General features: G+C 33.6%; 2 protein-coding genes across 2 annotated transcripts; both read right to left on the reverse strand.

The window, feature by feature from the left end:
- Positions 1-700: 700 nt before the first annotated feature.
- Positions 701-2237, reverse strand: LOC116115614 (UDP-glycosyltransferase 83A1-like). The gene is made up of 2 exons (XM_031401745.1): positions 1760-2237; positions 701-1590 (listed from the first exon to the last, which is right to left on the reverse strand). Exons 1-2 carry the CDS (start codon positions 2235-2237, stop codon positions 701-703), a joined length of 1368 nt encoding a protein of 455 aa, XP_031257605.1.
- Positions 2238-17178: 14941 nt separating this feature from the next.
- On the reverse strand, positions 17179-19151 carry LOC116115646 (UDP-glycosyltransferase 83A1-like). Its single transcript, XM_031401780.1, has 2 exons — positions 18560-19151; positions 17179-18246 (listed from the first exon to the last, which is right to left on the reverse strand). Exons 1-2 carry the CDS (start codon positions 19044-19046, stop codon positions 17360-17362), a joined length of 1374 nt encoding a protein of 457 aa, XP_031257640.1. The 5' UTR covers positions 19047-19151; the 3' UTR covers positions 17179-17359.
- Between the last annotated feature and the right edge of the window lie 2600 nt (positions 19152-21751).

Here is a 21751-nt window from a genome sequence, read left to right on the forward strand (position 1 = left end):
TCGGATAAGAGTCTTAATGACTCCCCATTTATGCCTTAGAGGACTCGAACTCAAGAGCTTATAAAACTTTTTTTGCTTTTTTACTATCAAACTACCCAATAGTGGTATCATATTAGTTTTCTTCTTTAGCCTAAGGGGTAAATTAAAACATTGGTTACCTGTGAAATTCAAGATAAAGAAAATAAAAAAATTGTAATGAAAATAATGGAATGGAAACTTTTTGACAAACTGTTATAAAGGAAATCAGAGAAATTGGGGCAGAAGTATACAGTTTGTTATTGATTACTTCAAGAGCTTACAACACTTATTGTATTGTAACTAACTCCAGTAAAATATTAACTAGACTCTAGTAAACTAACTATAACACTTTACAACTCAGTTAAACCTTAACTGCTTAACTATTACAACACTGTAAAGTATATTGCTAATACAAACAAATATTCTTAGCGGTGGACCCATCCATGAGCTGGGCCAATCTTGTGCTGGAATGGGCCATGTGTGTTTGTGCTTTCTCCAAGAACTTAAAATTATTGGTCTCCTAAAGGATCCATGAACGGGATGGTGAAAGATTTTCATGTTGTTGACAAGACATTTGCGAACCTCAGGTGTTAATCACGACAAATAGCCATGAATATGAGGAACAACATTTTGTTCAGAAACAATGATCCCTTAATATCTAAGTAGTGTCTATTACCAGTAACTATGCCTTAATCCATTCAATTAACTTCTTAAAATTCCTGTCAGACTGACCACCTTCTTTGACACTTTTCAGAGCAGTTTCCTGAAGTTCCAAAGCTCTTGCTTTAACACTTTCATCACCAAGCACTTTTTCCACCTTGCTCTTAATTTCTTCTTTTGTGATGATCCCACTTTCGTCTTTGTTAAACTTCAATCCCACCTTCCAAATATCACAAATGTAGCTCTCATCAATGAACTGATCAGCAAAATATGGCCAGCACAAGAAAGGAAGCCCATTACTTACACCTTCCAAGGTGGAATTCCAACCGCAATGGCTAAAGAAGCAGGCAATGGAAGGATGACTCAAAACCTTCTGTTGAGGTGCCCAACCCACAAGTTGGCCACGACCGGCTACCCTTTCTTGAAAGCCTTCTGGGTAGGATTCATTTGCCTCATCAGTAATATCTGGCCTCACAACCCATAAGAATGGCCTGTTGGTGAGTTCAAGTCCCAGCGCCAGCTCCTGGAATTGGGTCTTGTCTAGAACTGTGCAGCTGCCAAATGCAACATAAATGACTGAGTGAGGTAGCTGTTGATCAAGCCATTTCAAGCAAGTTGAGTCTTCTGGCCAGAAGGATCCTGCTGAATTTCCTTGCCGGGTGCTTCCCAAAAGAGGTCCTATTGGAAGAATATTAGGAACCAAGGTAAAAGCCTCAGGTTCAAGGTCATATACAGAGTTGCAGATTAGGTAATCGGCCGCTTTGTCAGCTTCTATTTGATTATATAGAGATTCAAACATTCTCTTCTGGGAGGTTAAGTCCACGCCGCCCCCGATGGTCCACATAAGCTTTGTACTGTCGATTTTGGGCATGTTTTGCGCCAACTGAATAACCTGTTTCTTGACCGTAGTTCCTGGAATAAAGTTTATGTTACATCACTTAGATTTTGATAAATAACTTAAAATAAAGATTAAACTCCATAATGAAATAACCAATAAACAGTCCTCTGTGTCACTAAGTCATAAACTTGCATCAAACTGCTGAAAAATAAATAAAAGTGAGTGAGGAATTCTAACTCTTACCATCCTTGTCAATAATTCCATCATCAATCAGCTTCGGAATATCGTAAAACAAGGCCAGAGTTGCAACTGCTGCAGGCCAAAAGACAACCTTTCTAATTTTCATCTTCTCTGCAACTGGAATAGTAATTCCATCGACAATGACACAAATGATCTTTTCATCTTCGTCTCTGTTGATCTTTTCTATAAGTTCCTCCAGCTTCTCAGACATCACCTTACGAGTTATTTCCATTACCTTGCTTAAATTATTTCTATCCTCCCAGGGCTCCAGCGCATCTGGGATGGACGCCAGATGAATTTGATTTTCACCCCCTATGGAGTTCTTTTCCTGTAAATCATTCATGACCCGGTTGTGAGTGTGCTCTGTGTTGACAAATGTGACTCGGAAACCATGCCTAGCCAAGCACTGTGAAAGCTCCAGCAGAGGAATTACATGGCCTTGGGCTGGATAAGCTACTGCAAGAATATGTGGACGACTCATTTTTTATTTTCTTTGTTTTGTTGCTGAGATTCTCAGATGCAGCTAGTTTATATGAACAGTAGTACTTTATTGATTGGGGAGGGCCCTCCAGAAACCTAATTATTATGATATCTGTTTTGAGATAATCTTGCCGGTGATGTTCATTATGGACATCAAGTTGGTAAACTGCTCGTGCATTGACATTTGGGTTTGGTTTATCATTTATGTCCTATCCAGTGATATGGTGACTTGAATTTAACCATTGAAGGGGTGTTTGGTCACGGGTTACTTGAGATTATTGGGTTAAATCATCTTATATTATTTGATTACCAAGTAATATAAGGTACTGTAATTTTCAAATATCAATATTGATTATTATTAGTAATATTAGAGGTAATCTGATTACCTTTATTTAATTTCTTAGGTATTATAAGATTATCAGGATTATCTTTTTTTGTTATAATTATATCCTTATTAATAAAATTTTAGGACAATAATACCCTTATTTTTGAATTTATTTACATGAATATGACTTTTACTATTTCACCCTAATTAATTAACAATTTGGACAAAATTACCCCTTACATTCAAAACAAATTACGGCCCACCCAGGCCACCACCTCCACCAACCTGCCACTGGTAACCACAGTCACGACCAGCCACCGTCGTCGTCGGAACGATGCATTGAAGGCCAAAAATAGCCGTCGTGCGTCGATATGGCCATTTTCGGCCAGATCGTGCCAGATCTGACCATTTCTGGCCAGATCTCTGACAAAAATGGCCATACGGCGCACGAAGGTCATTTCCTACCTTCCGTGCGCCGTTAGGTTGCCGAAGGCTTGCGGTGGTTACCGGCGGCTGGCAGTGGCTGGGTTGGTGGGGGTGCTTTGTTGATTTTTTAAACTTTTATTATGGGGTTAGTTTTGCTAAGTTTTTAAATGTAGGGTGTTATAATAATCTAAATAATAATCAATATTAAAAAATAATATTTAATTAGAGGACAATTTAGTAATTTAAATAACATGCCCACCAATTTATTCCTTCCAACCAAACATATTAATATAACATACCCATCAATTAACCAAACATATTTTCCTAAAGATTCCCAGTAATCTTCAAGGTAATCTAACTTTTCAGTAATCCAATATTTTCTGCACCAAACGCCCCCTAAAGAGTATTATGGCCTTTGTATATACGTTATTTTCACCGTATAGAAGTATGATTAAATCACATTTTCATTTATCGATGGAAAATGACTTGGAATATGAAAGTGATTTAAAAAGCGATACACTTTGAAACTCAAATCCAGGAGGTAATATTGGCCAGTGTTCCCCTGTTGTTATTACAAGTTCTATTTATTAAAGTTTGATCCATTATGTAGGTAACTTGTGGCCAATACTCATGCCTTAATCCATTCAATGAATGTCACCCCCATATTCTTAATTTATTGAAAGTTGGGAAACTCTTTCACGTCATCTTTAAGCTTGTAATCTTTTTATTGGGATATTAAAGTGCATGACCAGATTTTTTTTAAGGGCTAATTAGATTATATGGGTACAATTTATTGTTTGTTGGGTAAAATGGTAAATGAACATTGATATAATGCAAATATCAAAATTTTTTTTTTTTTATTGGTTGATAAGGGTGTATAAGGATAAAAGGCCATTTGTCTTACAGTCAATAGGGATTAGCTATGGTTTTCCAACATAATAATTGAGAATGGGTGACTCGAGGAAGGAAATAAAATGTTGATGTTTAACCACCCTTAGGTGGTCGAGTGGTCAACTAACATTCTTAAATTTGATTTACCTCGGTGGCTAATAGGGTGGCCATTAGAAGCTTATCCGGTTTTTAATTTCAAGACCTTGAAAGATTAGTGGAGATTAGAGTCGGTGGTAGGTCATGCCGTGCTTAAAAATTCAAGGCCCGTTATGCTGTGGACTGTGTCGTGCCAAGGCCCACTAAAATTTGTGCCTTGTCATGTCGTGCAAGCCCACCAAATCTGAAGGCCCATGGCATGACCAGCGATATATCATGTCATGCCATGGGCCGTGTAGTGGACTAGCCCACGTACTTTGTAAATTTTTTTAATATTTATAAATTATGGTAATTCTGATATATTGTTAATAATTATTATAAAAAAAATTTAGATGTTATATTTAGTAACATTTTGTATTTGTCTTAATTAAAAAATATATAATCACTAAAAAATATAATAAAATAATGAGACATTGAAATATTAATTGAATTTCAATATTTTTTATTACTTATAAGTTATAATTATAAATTACAAATACAAACTTGGAAATTAGGATTAAGAATTATCATACATCTTCATTTTCATTAATTTCTAAATTCTTAAAATCTTCAAATATATCTTCAACAACCCGATTTTGAAGCTTGAAATCTACCACCACCCAATCTTTCATACATATAAGGGTTTCAACAGCACTTGGATGTATATAAACTTGATCTTCTCTCGTCTAATACACGTCCACCTGCACTAAAAGTTGATTATGATGCTACAGTAGAAACTGGAGGCATTAGTATATCACATGTGATAGTGAAAAGTATAGGATAAGTGTTTTTCACCATCGAAGAATATCAAATTGATCATTTTGAATCAAAATTTCAGCCAAATGATCAATAGTTAAATAATTTGTAATTTCACTATATGAAGAGCTTACACTTACCGGTTGTTTACCTTTAGTGATGATAAACCAAATACGCTCTTTACCTTTACAGGAACTTGACCTTGATGGTGGTTGTATATTTGTTGTGTTTCCACATTTGACTTCATAATTTGAATACAATTATAATTATCTAAAGAAATTTTTAAAAGGGTCTCTAGATTTACTGAAATTTCTTCTATCATATTATTTACTCCTAATAATTTTATGCCGGGATCCATTACAGTAGCTAAAGCAAACAATATAGGCATTTTTTCCCAATATTTTCTAAGTTGTTTTTCCCTTTTTTTTTTTTTTTGGCAATACCTCAAAAAACTACATGATCTCTGTATTCTTTAAAAACAAAACCAATATTCATTATATTATATAAGACTAAACAAGTTATAGGATAATAAATACTAGAACATTGTTCAGTAACATTATTCAAAGGTTCTAAAATAATTGAGAATTTGAGATAAATTATGAGAGCTTGAGAGTTGAGAGAGAAAGAAGAATGAAGATTGGAATTGGAAGTGGAGTGTGAAAAATAAGAGAAATAATGGGGTATTTATAGAAAAAAAATGTAAAATAGCCGTTATTAACAACTATTTTTTTAATTTTTTTTGTGTCATGCCGTACCGGTCCACGTGCCTTTTTTTAAGGCCCAAGACACGACCCGCATGATCATGGGTCGTATTATGTCGTGCTTTTTTCGTGTCGTGTAATGAGTCGGCATGGTCTATTGTCGATTTTAGTTGAGATGCATGCAAACTGACTTGGACACATCTATCAACAAAAAAAAAAAAATGTTGATATCTCCCAAATGTCTTGAAAGGTCAGGGTATTGATTGAAAGAATTAAATCTTACAAAATGAAGATTAAGAGAAGAAGGTGAAATTAACAGGGTGCAAGAATATTAAGATCATTACGTACGTTAGACTATAGTTCTTTGGGGTGAAAAATTAAATTAGCCCAGACAATACAACGATTCAGAAGATATTACACAATGAGCGGTTGTGTGCCTTAAGCATTAAATGCTCCAAAATAAATAGAGCTGCCTAATTGAAGCTTATAAGGAGTCAAAATTTCTCACTTTCTCCCTTTGGGAGTTGGCAGTCACAAAGAGAAAATGCAGCAGAGAGCAAATTGAGAGAGAGAAAGAATAGAGAAGAAGAAATAAAAAACAAAGGGGAGAATCGGTGAACAGAGAATAAAAAGAAAGAGATGAGGAGTTTTAGGGGAAATGGAACTATAAGAAGAAAAGGTTAGTGGAAAAATGAAAATGTTATTTATTTATGAAAATAATTATTATATTGTAAATTTCTAAAGCATGTTTGATCTAAAGTTCATTGATAGTAAATTATTTTATTGCAGTAATATCAGACCTCTCACCACCCACAGCAATGGCTTGTTGGTGAATGGTGAGTTCAAGTCCTAGTGCCAGCTCCTGGAATTGGATCTTGTCTGTAACTGTGAAACTTCCAAATGCCACATAAATGACCGAGTGAGGTTGCTGTTGATCAAGCCCTTTCAAGCAAGTTGAGTCTTCTTGCCAGAAGTATCCCGCTGAATTTCCTTCCCGGTTGCTCGCCAAAAGAGGTCCTATTGGAAGAATATTTGGAATCAAGTTGAAAGCTTCAGGCTTAAGGTCATATGTTGAGTTGCAAATCAGGAAATCTGCGGCTTTCCCTGCTTCTGTGGTGTTCTATAGAAACTCAAACAATATCTTCTGGGAATCTAACTCCTTGCCTCCTATGCTGGTCCAAATAAGCTTTGTAGTGTTGATTTCGGGCATAATTTTTTATCGTTAAAAGAACTAAAGAACTGCATGCGAGGCCTAACTTGATTAACAATGAAGTTAAACTTACACTCAATAAAAATAATAACATTATTCCGTTGTCAGGAAGTGACTTAAACTTGCACCGAACTGCTGAAAAAAAGAATAAAAATGAGTGAAGAAATCTATCTCTTACCATCACTATAAATGATTCCATCATCAATCAGCTTTGGAATATTGTAATACAAGGCCAGAACTGCTACTGGTGCAGGCCAGAAGGCAGCCATTCTAACTTTCATTTTCTCTGTGAAGTTTTTGAGCTGAAGAATACAAAGGAAAACGGATGAAACAATTGCCTTTTTTGAGAGGTTTTTGCTGAATGCTATGCTACTTTTCATTGTAAATGGGTTCAACAAATACAAAAGGATTAAGATACTGTTCATCTAAACTTGGAGTGAATATTTTACTAACAATAATTCACCACCACACAATTTAATCCACACACAAACTTGCATTTAACTACCCCTTAATGACAGCTGAATACCCTACTGAATACATCAAAAAACATCAGTTTAGACATCACAAACTCAGCTCCATCCAACTGCTCCCAAGGCTAGCTGCTGTGCTTCTTGTCTTCGACTTCTCTACATCTTCGGTCAACAACCTTCAGCTGACTTTGTTTCTAGCAAAATATCATCAGCTTCCACACTCCTTGATATTTTTGCTAGAAACACTAAGCCTGAACCTTAGTTCTTCAAACTTGGACGTGTTCAATGCTTTTGTCATTATTTCAACCAATTGTTCCTTACTTCTACAATGCACCGGTTTAACTTCTTTAGCTTGGTCAGCTTCCCTCACAGCATCAAACTTGATTTTTATGTGCTTAGTTCGACCATGTAAGATAGGATTCTTTGCCATAGCAACAGTGGATTGATTATCACAATAAATTTCAGTAGGCTCACATCGGTCCAGCTTCAATTCCTTCAAAAGTTTTCTTAGCCAAATGGCTTGATTCACTGCAACAGCAGCAGAAATATATTCTGCCTTTGCAGATGATTGTGCTACAGTCTCTTGCTTCTTGGACAGCCAACAAAATGCTCTTGAGTTTAAAGAAAACACATAACCAAAAGTGTTTCTCATGTCATCAAGAGAGCCAACCCAATCACTGTCTGTAAAACCAATAAGATTGAACATCTCTGATTTTCTAAACCATATTCCCATGTCTGCAATTCCCTTTATGTACCTCAGCACCCTTTTTGCTGCTCTAAAATAGATCTCACTTGGTCCATTCATGAACCTGGATAGAAGGTTGGAGGCATACATTAGATCAGGCCTAGTTGCTGTCAAATACAACAAGCAACCTACTAGGCTTCTATACATGGACTTATCAACCTTGCTTGCACCATCTTCTCTACACAACTTTTGGTTTTGGACCAAAGGTGTGCTCACCAGATTGCAATTCTCCATGTTAAACTTCTTCAAAATCTCATTTGCATACTTCCATTGACACATAAAAATCCCATCTACTGATTGGTTTATCTCCATGCCAAGAAAGTATGTCATTTCCCCTAGATTAGTCATCTCAAATTCACTTTGCATGGCTTGTTTAAATTGATTCACATGCTTTGCATTGCTTCCAATAATCAACATATAAAGAGACAACAATCAGCTCCTCTTCAATCTTCCTTACATAAAGTGTATGCTCATTTGGACTCCTTGTGTAGCCTAGGCTATAAAGATACTCATTTATCCTACTGTACTAGGCTCTAGGTGCCTGCTTCAAGCCATACAAGGCTTTATGTAGTAGATACACTTTGTCTTCTAACTGCTCCAACACAAACCCTTCAGGCTGTTCAACATAAATTTCCTCATCTAACCAACCATTTAAGAAGGCTGATTTAACATTAAGTTGGAAAATATTCCATTGAATTGAGCTGCCAAAGCTAATAAGAGTCTAATGGTGTCACGTCTTGCAACATGAGCAAAAGTATTTGAAAAATCTACTCCATATTGTTGTACATACCCCTTAGCTGCAAGCCTTGCTTTAAGTTTGTTGATTGATCCATCTGAGTTCAGCTTGGTTTTAAAAATCCATTTCACCTGAATTGTTTTTCTATTTTTTGGTCTGTCAACCAATCTCTAGGTTTGTTTTCTTTGGACATTGTTCATTTCCTCCCTCATAGCTTTTATCCAATCCCTTGACTTTGCAGCTTTAACATAGGATCTTGGCTCCACACAGCAACATTACACCTCTCATAAACATCTGACAGCAGCCTAGTACCTCTAACTGTGGTTTCTTGATTTGCATTTGAGTCATTTTCAAAATCATCTTGACTGCTTGAAACTTCTTTTTGTAGCAGCCTTCCTTCATCTTCAACTTATTTCTTTTCCCAATTCTAGAAGGACAGCTCATCCCCTCTAACATCTCTACTGATCAAAATCTTCTTAGTTTTTGGATTGAAGACTCTGAAGGCTTTGAAGGTGCTGCTATATCCAATCAAAATTCCTGCTTCAACTTTCTCATCCAACTTACTTCTTTTACTTGCTGGAATATGAGCATAACACACACTCCCAAAAATTTTGAGATTGTTTGCTGAAGGCTTAGCTCCATACCAAGCCTCAAATGGAGTTAAATTGTTGAGTGCCCTGGTTGGAAGTCTATTGAGAAGATAGACTGTAGTATTCACAGCCTCTGCCTAAAATGATTTTGGCAACTTCTTTTCAAACATCATGCACCTAGCCATCTCCATAATAGTCCTATTTTTTCTTTCACTAACTCCATTTTGCTGTGGAGTATATGGACTGCTGAATTGGTGCTTTATTCCAACTGCCTTACATATCTCTTCAAATTGGTTGAAGTATACTCTGCCTCATTATCGCTTCTAACTGATTTAATGCTCAAACAAGTTTGGTTTTCTACCAACAACTTGAACTTTTTGAACATGGCAGTAACTTCACTCTTTTGTTTTAAAAAATAGACCTAACTCATCTTAGTGAAGTCATTTATAAACAGCACATAATACTTGCTGCCATTCAAGGAAGGAGTCTGCATTGGTCCACAAACATCACTGTGTATCAATTGCAGCTTCTCAATAACCCTCAATGCTTGATTTTAAGGAAATGGTTGCCTGCTCAACTTACCTAGTTGGCAAGAATGGCACAAACTTCTCCTTTCTTCTATCTCTGGTATATTCTAAACTAGATTTTTATACTTCATTTCTCCAAGGCCATTGTAGTGGAAATGGCCAAATCTCTTATGCCATAGTTCAGACTCATCTATGCTAGTGGTAGGGGCCTACAAATCTAGTTTTTTCTACTCAACAGGAAAGCTTTTGCCCATCATTTTTACTCTTATAAACTCATTACCATCACTATCTAAGATGATATATGATTTGTTTTGAAAATGTAAGACATAATTATTCTCTAACATTTGTCCTACACTCAACAAACTTTGGCTAATTTCGGGAACATACAGCATATTTAAAATAAGTTTTGTACCTGTTGAAGTTTGGACTGCCACATCACCTCTTCCTTTGACTTCCACTAGATCTCCCTTTCGAATTCTGACTTTCGACTGATAACATTCATCCAAGTCAACAAAATTGGTACGGTCCGGTGTCATGTGATTAGTGCAAACCCTATCAATTAGCCAAGCTTTTGTGCAGGTATGTGTTGCATAACAAGAGGCTACAAATAATTGCTCTACCTCTTGGTTTTGTTGCTAATTCTCCACTACTTGTACTTGCTGCTCCTGCTGGTTTCCTTTGCTTTTGCAAACCTTCTCAATTTGTCCAAATTGCTTGCATGACTTGCATTGTATCCCAGGTCTAAACCAGCAGTGATTTTCTGCATGGTTTTTCTTCTTACACTGAGGACATAAAGGATATACTTTCTTTCCTCCATTCTTTCCCCTATTGATTGTTAACCTTTTCTTTTCCCATTCTTATCTCTAACATACTTCTTATTTCCTCCCTGAATTGGTTTGCCTTTGAACGTTGCTATCATAGCTCCCTTATTGCTCTCTTCTTAAGCTTGTAGAGCATGAATAAGCTCTAATGAGGATATTTAGGACATGTCTTTAGAATCCTCCAAGGATGAGATTTTTGATTCAAGCCTTTCGGAAAACTTACCAACACTTTCTCTACAATACTCTTGTTTGTTAGCTCTTCACCAAGTAGTCGAATTTTGTTGACCACATTCATGAGTCTATCAACATATTCCTTGACTGACTCAGCTTCTTGCATTCTCAGCACTTCAAACTCTCTCCTTAAGTTCAAAACTTGTATGTTCCTTGTTTTATCACTTCCCATACAATCCTCCTTAAGCTTACCCCAAGCTTCTTTTGGTGTCTCACAAGCCATGATCCTTATGAAGACTAAGTCTGAAACAGTCGAATACATGCAGGACAAGGCTCTAGGAGCTTTGGCTATTTCTTCTTCATGTAGCCTGATCTGATTCAAGGTGGGGTTTGGTCCCAACTACGGTGGATGTCTCTCTTCTACCACGTATTACCACAAACCATGCCCTCTCAGGTAAGTTTTCATTTTGACAGCCCAAATGTGGTAATGATCACCATTGAAAACAGGAGGAGGAGGAAGAGAGATCGTGTTTGAGACCATTAGAAGAAAGTTTGATTGCAAAATATTGCTTGATTTCAAGCACAAATATAGTAGAGAAAGAGAAGAATAACCGGAGCTCCACAAGTCCTCTAAGATCTCGATGGAGGCTCTAATAACATTTGAAGTTTTTGAGCTGAAGAATACAAAGGAAAACAGATGAAACAATTGCCTTTTTTGAGAGAGGTTTTTGCTGAATGTTACGCTAATTTTCATTGAAAATGGGTTCAACTTATACAAAAGGATTAAGACACTGTTCATCAAAACTTAGAGTGAATATTTTACTAACAATAATTCACCACCACACAATTTAAACCACACACAAACTTGCATTTAACTGCCCCTTAATTACAGTTGAATACCCTACTAAATACATCAAAAAACATCAATTTAAACATCACAAACTCAGCTCCATCCAAATGCTCCCAAGGCTAGCTGCTATGCTTCTTGTCTTCGGTTTCTCTACATCTTCGGTCAACAACCTTTAGCTGACTTTGTTTCTAGCAAAATATCATCAGCTTCCACACTCTGCAACTCGAATAGCAAATGCAGCAAATCCATTGGCAATGACACAACTTATCTTTCCATCTTCTTCTATGTTGATCTTTTCTATGAGCTCCTCTAGCTTCCTAGGCATGAACTTTAGAATTGCTTCACATGCTTTGACTACATCATGTCTATCCTCCCACGGCTCCAGTCCATCTGGAATGGACACCAAACGGATTTCATCTTCATTCCCTATGTATGATATCTATGTTAGTGTATGCCTTGGGAACCAATCGTGTCGTCGGTTCCAAGGCATTATGTTTTGTATATATATGTTAATGTATATATTTTGTATATATATTTTATCTTATCAATAGAAGAAAGTGTTCTTATTTCACATGTGGTTTATTGCTTCATTTATATATATGTATTATATGTGAAATGTTCGAATGATACAAATCTTTAGAAGATCAAAATCATCAAAGTATTCCCTACATAGGTAATATTAATTGGGTAATAATATTACATAGTAGACATGCTGAATGCCTCTGTAGAATATCATGTGATGGTATTAGTGTGGGTGATTATAAAAGTTATATCATTAGGGCATTAGTATGAATAAGCGGTTAGTGAACTGTTTATCGAATATGACCATTTATGATGAATCACATGGACATTTAAAATATAGTCAATGATTTATCATAAGATCGTACTAGTGTATTATTAATCCTTAGACTTGAGATATCACGGTTGAATTCTTCATAAACACATATGGTTCATATGATGTATAAACACAAGGCTAATCATGTCATGTGTTAATAAGCCGATTTGGCCATGTGTTGTTTATGTGTGAGGACAAGTGATAGTGAAGATGGGATCTGTTGACTTGGTATAGATTGATATCAAGTTCCTAGACAAATGTCAAGATACATTGGAAAAGAGAAATCTCCGGTCGGGGTATATAAAGTGTTACTTGAAAGGTTGTTTAATGGTAACACATTCCATATGTATTGATTGTTAATTTGATATAAAATTAAGATAAGGATTTTGATATACCATGAATCCATTCTTAATTGGGATTAGACAATGGAAGGATTTGATTATATAGCGTGAATGATTATAAAATGATTCGTTGGAGTATATCTTCATTGTGACTTAAGGGTTATGGAGCATTGCTAGATGCCTACCATAATCAGTGGGAGTTTTGTTCATAAAGATTTATGACAAAACATATTGAAATAGACTATGATATTGGGCCCAAGGCTAGGCCACATTGAACCTAAGAGGTCACACATAAAAACTAAGGAGAATGGAGAAATAGCTAAAGAGAGTTGATTATCCAAGGTTGGCTAGCACCTACCAAGGGTAATAAAGTTATTTATATTATTATCATTGAATTAGATTCAATAGAGGGTTATATTAGTTATTATGAATAATTTAAGAGTTGAATTGCTAATTGGAATAAAATGGAATTCCAATTCATAATTAATCATTTTCTTTATATTAAATTGGATTTAATAATGGGTTGTAATTGTAAACATATGAACAATTTAATGGTTAAATTGTTATGTAAACAATTTAAGAGTTAAATTGTTAGTTGTGATTAAATGTTAATCCAATGTTATTATTTAAAGAAGTTTAACAACTTCATAATAATTATGGAACAGATTTACAACTCCAAAACAATTATGGAATTGTTTAAGGAAGTCCAAAACAATATTGAACTGTTTACAAGGCTATATATAAAGAAAATGATATATCAATTTTGGGTAGAGATCAAAATTTTAAGAACCCTAAATGTCTCTCTTGGCCTAATTCTTTTTTTACCTTAGTGTGGATACTCTTTTGTTTAATTCTCTTGAAATTAAAAACTCCAAGGTTGCTAAGGACTTAAGGTAACAAGTTATACCTTACTTGTTTTCAATTTGATTTTTTTTTTTTTTTTTTTTTTTTTTTTTTTTTTTTTTTGGGGGGAAAATATGAATATACATGTTATAGTATCACATGCATCATTTTCCATATATTCCATCTTTCAATCTAGGGGTGAGCACGGGTAGCGGGTAGAACCGAAACCGGAATCGGAACCTCCCGGAACCAACATTGTGTGGGTAGGTTTTGGTTCCATTTTTTTGGAACCGATACTGTGCGGTTCCAATTCCGGTTCCTACATGTGGAGGAACCGGAACCTGGAAAAAAAAACTTGCAGTGGGTAACCGGCTTGGAACCTATAACGGGTATCTTGTTTTGGAACCTGGACTGAAATGAAAAATCTGTGAAGAATGGGGGTCTATGTAATTTTACATATAAAAAAATTAAAATGGGAAAAGTTAAATTTTTACAATAACCCAATTAAATAAATATACAATTATACTTATTATATATAAACTACACCATATAAAAAAATTTAATATATTAATATTAAAGTTTTAATTAATTAAGTGTATAATTGGAATTAAAACCAATTAAAAGTATTTTAATGTTATTAAAAGAATTGTTTTTGCATAAAATAGTATATTTGATTGAATAATAATATATATTTAATTATTTACTTCAATTATCAAGTTCTAAGTATATCGGTAATAAATCAGTAATTAATTAATTATATAAAATAAATTGATAAACATTAATACATTACTAGTTAAATGATTACTTAATCAATTATAACATTACATTATAGTTAAATGATTACTTAATTAATTATAAGTTTATAACATTACATTAGTAATTTAGTACATTACTTAATTAAATAATTAGAAATTTTATTAATTATAACATTACATTATAGATTTATAGTATAATTACTTAATTATAACATTGCATTATAAACAAATGATTACTTAATTAATTATAATATTCCATTATAAACATTAGTACAATACTTAATTAAATAATTAAAAATTTAATTAATTATAATATTACATTTAAGATTTATAGTATGATTACTTAATTCATTATAATATTACATTATAGCATGATCACATAATTAATTATAAAATTACATAATAAAATGAATAGTTCACTAATTATGACATTGTATTATAAACATTAGTAATTTACTACATTAGCATAATACTTAATTAAATGATTAAAAATTTAATTAATTATAGTATTACATTATAAATTTATAGTATGATTACTTAATTAATTATAACATTACGTTATAAGCAAATGATTACTTAATTAAATGATTAATTAATTAATTATAATATTCTATTATAAACATTAGTACAATACTTAATGATTAGAAATTTAATTAATTATAATATTATATTAAAGATTTATAATATGATTATTTAATTTATTATAACATTACATTATAGTATGATAATATAATTAATTATAACATTACATAATGAAATGATTACTTAATTAATTATGACATTATATTATAAATATTAATAATTTACTACATTAACACGATGTCTAATTAAGTAATTAGAAATTTAATTAATTATAGTAATACATTATAAATTTATAATATAATTACTTAATTAATTATAACATTCTATTATAAACATTAGTATAATACTTAATTAAATGATTAGAAATTTAATTAACTAAAACATTACATTATAATTAAATAATTACTTAATTGATAATAACATTACATTATATTATAATCACTTAATTAATTATAACATTACATAGTTAAATGATTACTTAATTAATTATAAATTTATAACATTACATTATAAATATTAGTAATGATTAAAAATTTAATTAATTATAACATTACATTATAGATTTATAGTATGATTACTTAATTAATTATAATATTCTATTATAAACATTAGTACAATACTTAATTAAATGATTAGAAATTTAATTAATTATAATATTAAATTATAGATTTATAGTATAATTGTTTAATTAATTGTTTGTGTTTTGGTTTTGATTGAGGAATTTTATGTGAATTGTGATGAATTGATTGAATTCAAGTGTTGTCTAGAGATTAGAGGATCTATGAGTCACATTGGACAGAAATGAATGAGTAATCAAAATTTGTTAGGGGTGTATTTGTAAACTTTTAAGGTATTTTTGTCAATTTTTAAACTAATAGGGGGTAATTGACTTTTTACAAGGTACCCGGGAAAGGAACCGGATTCTGTATTTTAGGTTCCGGTTCCTTAAATTTAAGAACCTGCACTGTGTGATTCCGATTCCCCTGAAAAATATAAGGTACTCAGAACCACTCACCCCTAAGATATATTTAGTTTTCTATCTTCTCATATGATGATGTTTATTTATTATGAACCTCAAAGTTGGTAACTGCATGCTGGTCTTTTTTTGACTTGTGGGGTGTGGTTTTAGTGAGGTTTTTGTCCTATATTATGATGTTTTTTTAATTGAATAAAATTTACAAGTAAGTAAAAGGAAAGTGATTTTAAGCCACTCCATTGTAGCGATCTTTGTAAAGATGAAATTTGTTTTAGAATAACGAATTTCATTGTAACGTTTAGTGGGTTAGTGAAAAGCTAAGTTCGATAGATTCAACTACCACTAGCTAACATGATGGTAAATAGTGAAGGAGGATCTAACATGATCTCCCAAGTTTGAATCTTCTTATTGCTAAAAGAGCAAAATAAGGATCTAACATAGTCTCATAAGTTTGAATCCTCTTACTGTTAAAAGAGCAAGAGGAGGATCTAACATGGTCTCCCGAGTTTGAGTCCCCAAAGTTCTTAATAAGAGTGACCACTAAAACTTTTACCTAAGGTCTCGGGAGAATTAGTTAAGGTGTGTATAAGCTAATCTGAACACTCCTAGTCATTAAAAAAAAAAAAAAAAAAAAAAAGTTTCGGATAGATTTTTGTAACAGGGGAAAAATTGAAGCAAATTGGTCTGGATTAAATTGATTTGAAGCAACCGTTAGCATCAAGTAGCAAACAAGTAACGAATTTCACTAGTTCATTCGCCGTTTCATCACATTTTCATTTATTAACGGAAATTTTTATCAAATTTTAATATTATAGCAGAATAATAAGCTATGTTAGTAAATTTGTGAATAAAACGTTAGCCGTATAATTCTCGTGTATTATTTGTAAATTTTCATATTTTATTGACAAATCCGTATTATATGCGAACTATATACCTCATATGTTTTATTCGCGAATTATTTGTATTATTTCCGTATTTTATCAGTATTATTCGCGAATTATTTATATTATTGCCATATTTTATCAGCACATCCGTATTATTCACAAATTGAATACTTTGCATTTGAAATGTTATATTGATTTTAATTATGTGGTCCATGAAAAGTGCTAAAACCAGGATTGATGTGACCATATTTTTTAAAATGTATTATTGACAATGTGTCGTATTAAACCCATATATACCTGTATCGTATTTTTTTCGTATCTGAATTTTATAACCGAATTTTATAAACGTATTTTTTATCATTTTTCATATCATACCCGTAAAATTTCTGTATTTTTTTTGCCGTACCCATATTTACTAACTAGGATAATAAGCAATACACTTAATTTGACACTAAAATCTGGGTTATAATGGCGAAAGTTCCCAAGTAGTTATAACAAATTCTCTTTACCTAAAACAATGATGTATGATGCCTGGGTATCATGGGGGCAGTTCCTAAGCCTTAATCCATTCAATGAAATTGTTGTAAGTCTTGTTAGACTGCCCACCTTCTTGAACGCTCTTCATGGCAGTTTCCTCCAGTTCCAATGCTCTTGCTTTAAATTGTTCATCACCAAGCACTTGATCCAACTTACTCTTAATTTCTTCTCGTGTGATGAGCCCACTTTCGTCCTTGTTAAGCTTCAATCCCACCTTCCAAATATCACAAATGTAGCCCTCATCAATGAACTGGTCAGCAAAGTATGGCCAACACAAGAAAGGAAGTCCATTGCTTAAACCTTCCATGGTTGAATTCCAACCACAATGGCTAAAGAAGCAGGCAATGGAAGGGTGACTCAAAACCTTCTGTTGAGGTGCCCAACCCACCATTTTCCCACGTTTGGCTACCCTGTCTTGAAAACCTTCTGGGAAGGCTTCATTGGCGTTATCAGCAATGTCTCGCCTCACAACCCACAGGAATGGCTTGTTGGTGAGTTCAAGTCCTAGTGCCAGCTCTCGGAATTGGATCTTATCCATAACTGTGAAGCTGCCAAATGCAACATAAATGACTGAGTTAGGTTGCTGTTGATCAAGCCATTTCAAGCAAGTTGAGTCTTCTGGCCAGAAGTTTCCTGCTGCATTTCCTTGTCGGTTGCTTGCCAAGAGAGGACCTACAGGAAGAATATTTGGAACCGATTTGAATGCTTCAGGTTCAAGTTCATATGTTGAGTTGCAAATCAAGAAATCTGCCACGTTCACGGCCTTTGTGATCTTGTAAAAAAAATCAAATATTTTCTTCTGGGTGGCTAAGCCCTGGCGAATGTTTGCCCAAATAAGGTTTGAACTGTGGATTACAGGCATGTTTTGGCCCAACTGAATCATCTGATTTTTTATCGGAGTTCCTGGCATAATAGCATAACGAGAAAATTTTAAGTGATTGTAAAAGAAATAATGTATAAATTAATGAAGTACCTACATGGCCTACCTATATTGTGAGTAATCCTAATTCTTCTCCAGGTTTTTTTTTCTTATAAGAGGTGGTTTTAATTGAAACCGTTTCTCGATAATCACTTGTGGAGTTTATAAAAGTTATCACCCAAGAAAGAGGCTCTAACAACAATAATATCATTAAATGACTTCAACTTAATTTGCATTAATTAAATTAACAGTTGGAGATAGAAAAGTATAAAAATGATTGAAAGTGTATATTGTTACCTTCATTGTCAATGACTCCATCATCAATCAGATTTTGAGTATCATAGAGCAGTTTCAGAGATGCAGCTGCTGCAGGCCAAAATGCGGCCTTTTTAATTTTCATCTTCTCTGCAACTTGAATAGGAAACCCAGCAGTCCCATCAGCAATTACACAAATGATCTTTTCATCTTCTTCTCTGTTGATCTTTTCTATAAGCTCCTCCAGCTTCCCAGGCATCACCGTAAACGTTTTTTCACATAACTTACCTAAATCACTTCTATCCTCCCAGGGCTCGAATCCATCCGGGATGGTTGCAAGATGGATTTCATTTTCATCCCCTATGTAGTTCTGTTCCTGTAATGCGTCCATGACCCGTTTGTGAATGAATTCTGTGTTGACAAATGTGACTCTGAAGCCATGCTTAACCAAACATTGTGAAAACTCCAGTAAGGGAATTACATGGCCCTGTGCAGGAGTAGGTACTGCAAGGATATGTGGACGACTCATTTTTTTCTTTGTTTCCTGTACAGTTTGTTGCTGAGATGCAGCTAGCTCTAGCTGTTATGAAGAGCATAAAAGTTTGTATTTATTGTAGTTTTTTGTGGACAGTAGACACCTCCAAAATCTCAGTCTCAAATGTCTTCAATTTGTATGTCATCTTTGATGTTCATTATGGACCTCCAGTATGGTAGGGTGCAAGTTCTGCTCTCTTATTGATTTGTGGTTGTGGTTCAAGCTTTTAGTCTTTCTTATTTTTTGTCTTTTTAACAAATGTCGGTTGAATAAGGAAACTTTATGACTAGGAAAAAAGAAATTACACCCACAAATCGAAAAGCAAAAGCCTATGACAAATTAAAAAAATAATGAGAAGAGTAATAGTGTAATGCAAGCTGAAAATAAAATCTCGATGGGTTGTAATGGCCAATGTTCCATCACTTTGTATTTTGTAGGCTAGGGACATACTCAGAAACTCATTCTAGAGGGTCAAAACGTTAATTAAACTGAATAATATAATTATAAATAAACTTAAACTGAATAATATAATTATAAATAAACTTAAAATAAATAATATATTGGGTATAAGTTATACAAAAATATGAGTATTTATTTATAATGTTCTTTATAATTAATATATTTATCATTGCATTTGACGATATGGAATAAATTTATAATTCTTTAATGAGTGTAAAATAAAACTAAGAAAATTTACTAATGAACAAGTTATTAAGCCAACACAAATAACAACACCTTCAAATTAAACTACAATAAAATTTATACTAATAAAATATTCAAAAATTTATCTAGCTTTTATAGTAACTATTATAACTTTTGTTGTAATTTCATTTTTATGTTTTGACCCCTTAAAATAATGCATCAAAATACATATTTTTTATATTTATCTTTTTTTTTTTTTTGTTTTTCTAACTTCAATATTTTGATATAACTCATATGTGGGTAGTCTAGATGGTTAGAACGAATTGGAGATAGTGTGGATAGGCATACGGTCTCAGGTTCGATTCTCCATTTAAGCACCACAATTTAAGCGGGGGGCCATAGTGGTGGGTTGCAACAATTGACAGTAGTTTAGTTTAATTTGACAAACAAATTTTAGAAATGATATTTATTTTATAAAAAAATATGAAAAGATATACAAACTTTCTTCATTTTGTTATTTGTACAAAAATAATATTTATAAAATTCATTATATAATTTATTAAATGTATTTGTGGGATTTTTTTTGTAAAAACTTAGAATTTAATTTGATATATTTGATGAATTTAAAAGTTAATTTCATATATATATATATATATATATTTGATAACTTTTCAAAGTTAAGAAGGGTCAACTGGCCCTCCTTGACCCCCCTCCCTCTGCCCCTGTTGTAGGCAATTCCTATGCCTTGATCCATTCAATGAAATTGTTGAAACGCTTGTTTGACTCACCACCTCCTTAACCAGTCTCCATGGCAGTTTTCTTGAGTTCTAAAGCTTTTGCTTTAAATTTTTCATCACTATGAACTTGATCTGTTGATACGAAAATTCGCACCAACTCGACTGATCTGATTGACCTTGAGGAATTGGAACAGATGTGTGTGTGATTTAATGTAAACTAGCAATGTAATGTAAAATGCGATAAAGTAAAGAACACAAACAATTTTTAAAGGGGTTCGGCAAGTTAAAACTTAATTAAGCCTACGTCCACTGTTCTTTTATTGCTTTAGAGAGCTTACAAGAGAAATAAATAGAATGGCTAGAACAAATTGCTAACCCCTCTTTCATAGTTTGAAGGGGTATTTATACAAGTTTTAGTAAAAGGAAAGATAGATAAGTTCGGAATTGCGATCAAATTTGGTATGCAATCTTATGATCTTTGTGATTGAGCGCTGAGATTGCACTTCCAGCGGTGTTGATCTTATCCCTTCCGAAATATCCGAAATTGAAGCTTATCTTTGATTTGTCAAACAACTGTTAGGATTGGTCGTTGTGACAAGCTTCAATTGGATCGAGCTTACTTTGGATTGTACTAATTCTAGGTCGAGCTTGTTCTTTGGTCGAGTTGATTATGGGTCGAACTACATCTCTGCAAGCTTTCTAGCAAAATCACACATAACTTCTGTCCCCCAGTGTTCAGAGGTCTTGTCAAGCTTTGAAGACTGGATTGCTTGATTTGTCGCTTAGATTAAATTCCTTTGCCTATTTAGCTTGCACATAGGTCATTGAGATTACCTGAGCTTCATCACTCGACACCACATTAATCTAGGTTTAGGAAAGATCCAACTACCTCGATCACCAAAAATGATCCTGAGCGGATAAGGGAGAATTATGCGTTCCAGGTCGAATACTCTCTTCGTGCTCTAAGAGATTTCTTGTGAAAGAATCCCCCCATAGGTTAGGTAGTGATCTCTGAGACTCTTCTGAGGTGTGGTTTGTCTATCCCACCTCACCCATTCATTTTTGACGTTTTGGATCGTTTCAACGTTGCTCCCCTTCAATTGACAAAGAATTCTCATATAATTATGGTAGGCATGTACATTGCCTACAATTTAGAAAAAAATAGGTGAGCTATCTGTAGAGGAGCTCGTCTATCTGTATAGACTGAAGAAAGGTTAGGATGACACTTTATACCTCTCCAAAGTGAGAAACACCCATTTGAATGGGTTGGTCAATGTCCCCAAAAAGCTCCGAAACTAGGATTCTGAGTACTTTTTCTAT

This window comes from Pistacia vera, unplaced genomic scaffold (genome assembly GCF_008641045.1).
Source record: "Pistacia vera cultivar Batoury unplaced genomic scaffold, PisVer_v2 Contig749, whole genome shotgun sequence".
NCBI classification, from domain to species: domain Eukaryota; kingdom Viridiplantae; phylum Streptophyta; class Magnoliopsida; order Sapindales; family Anacardiaceae; genus Pistacia; species Pistacia vera.

Coding starts and splice junctions, on each gene's coding strand:
- LOC116115614 (XM_031401745.1), bottom strand. CDS start 2,237: ATGAGTCGTCCACATATTCTTGCAGTAGCTTATCCAGCCCAAGGCCAT. Junction 1,591..1,759: donor TGGAATTATTGACAAGGATG/GTAAGAGTTAGA, acceptor ACTTTATTCCAG/GAACTACGGTCAAGAAACAG.
- LOC116115646 (XM_031401780.1), bottom strand. CDS start 19,046: ATGAGTCGTCCACATATCCTTGCAGTACCTACTCCTGCACAGGGCCAT. Junction 18,247..18,559: donor TGGAGTCATTGACAATGAAG/GTAACAATATAC, acceptor CTATTATGCCAG/GAACTCCGATAAAAAATCAG.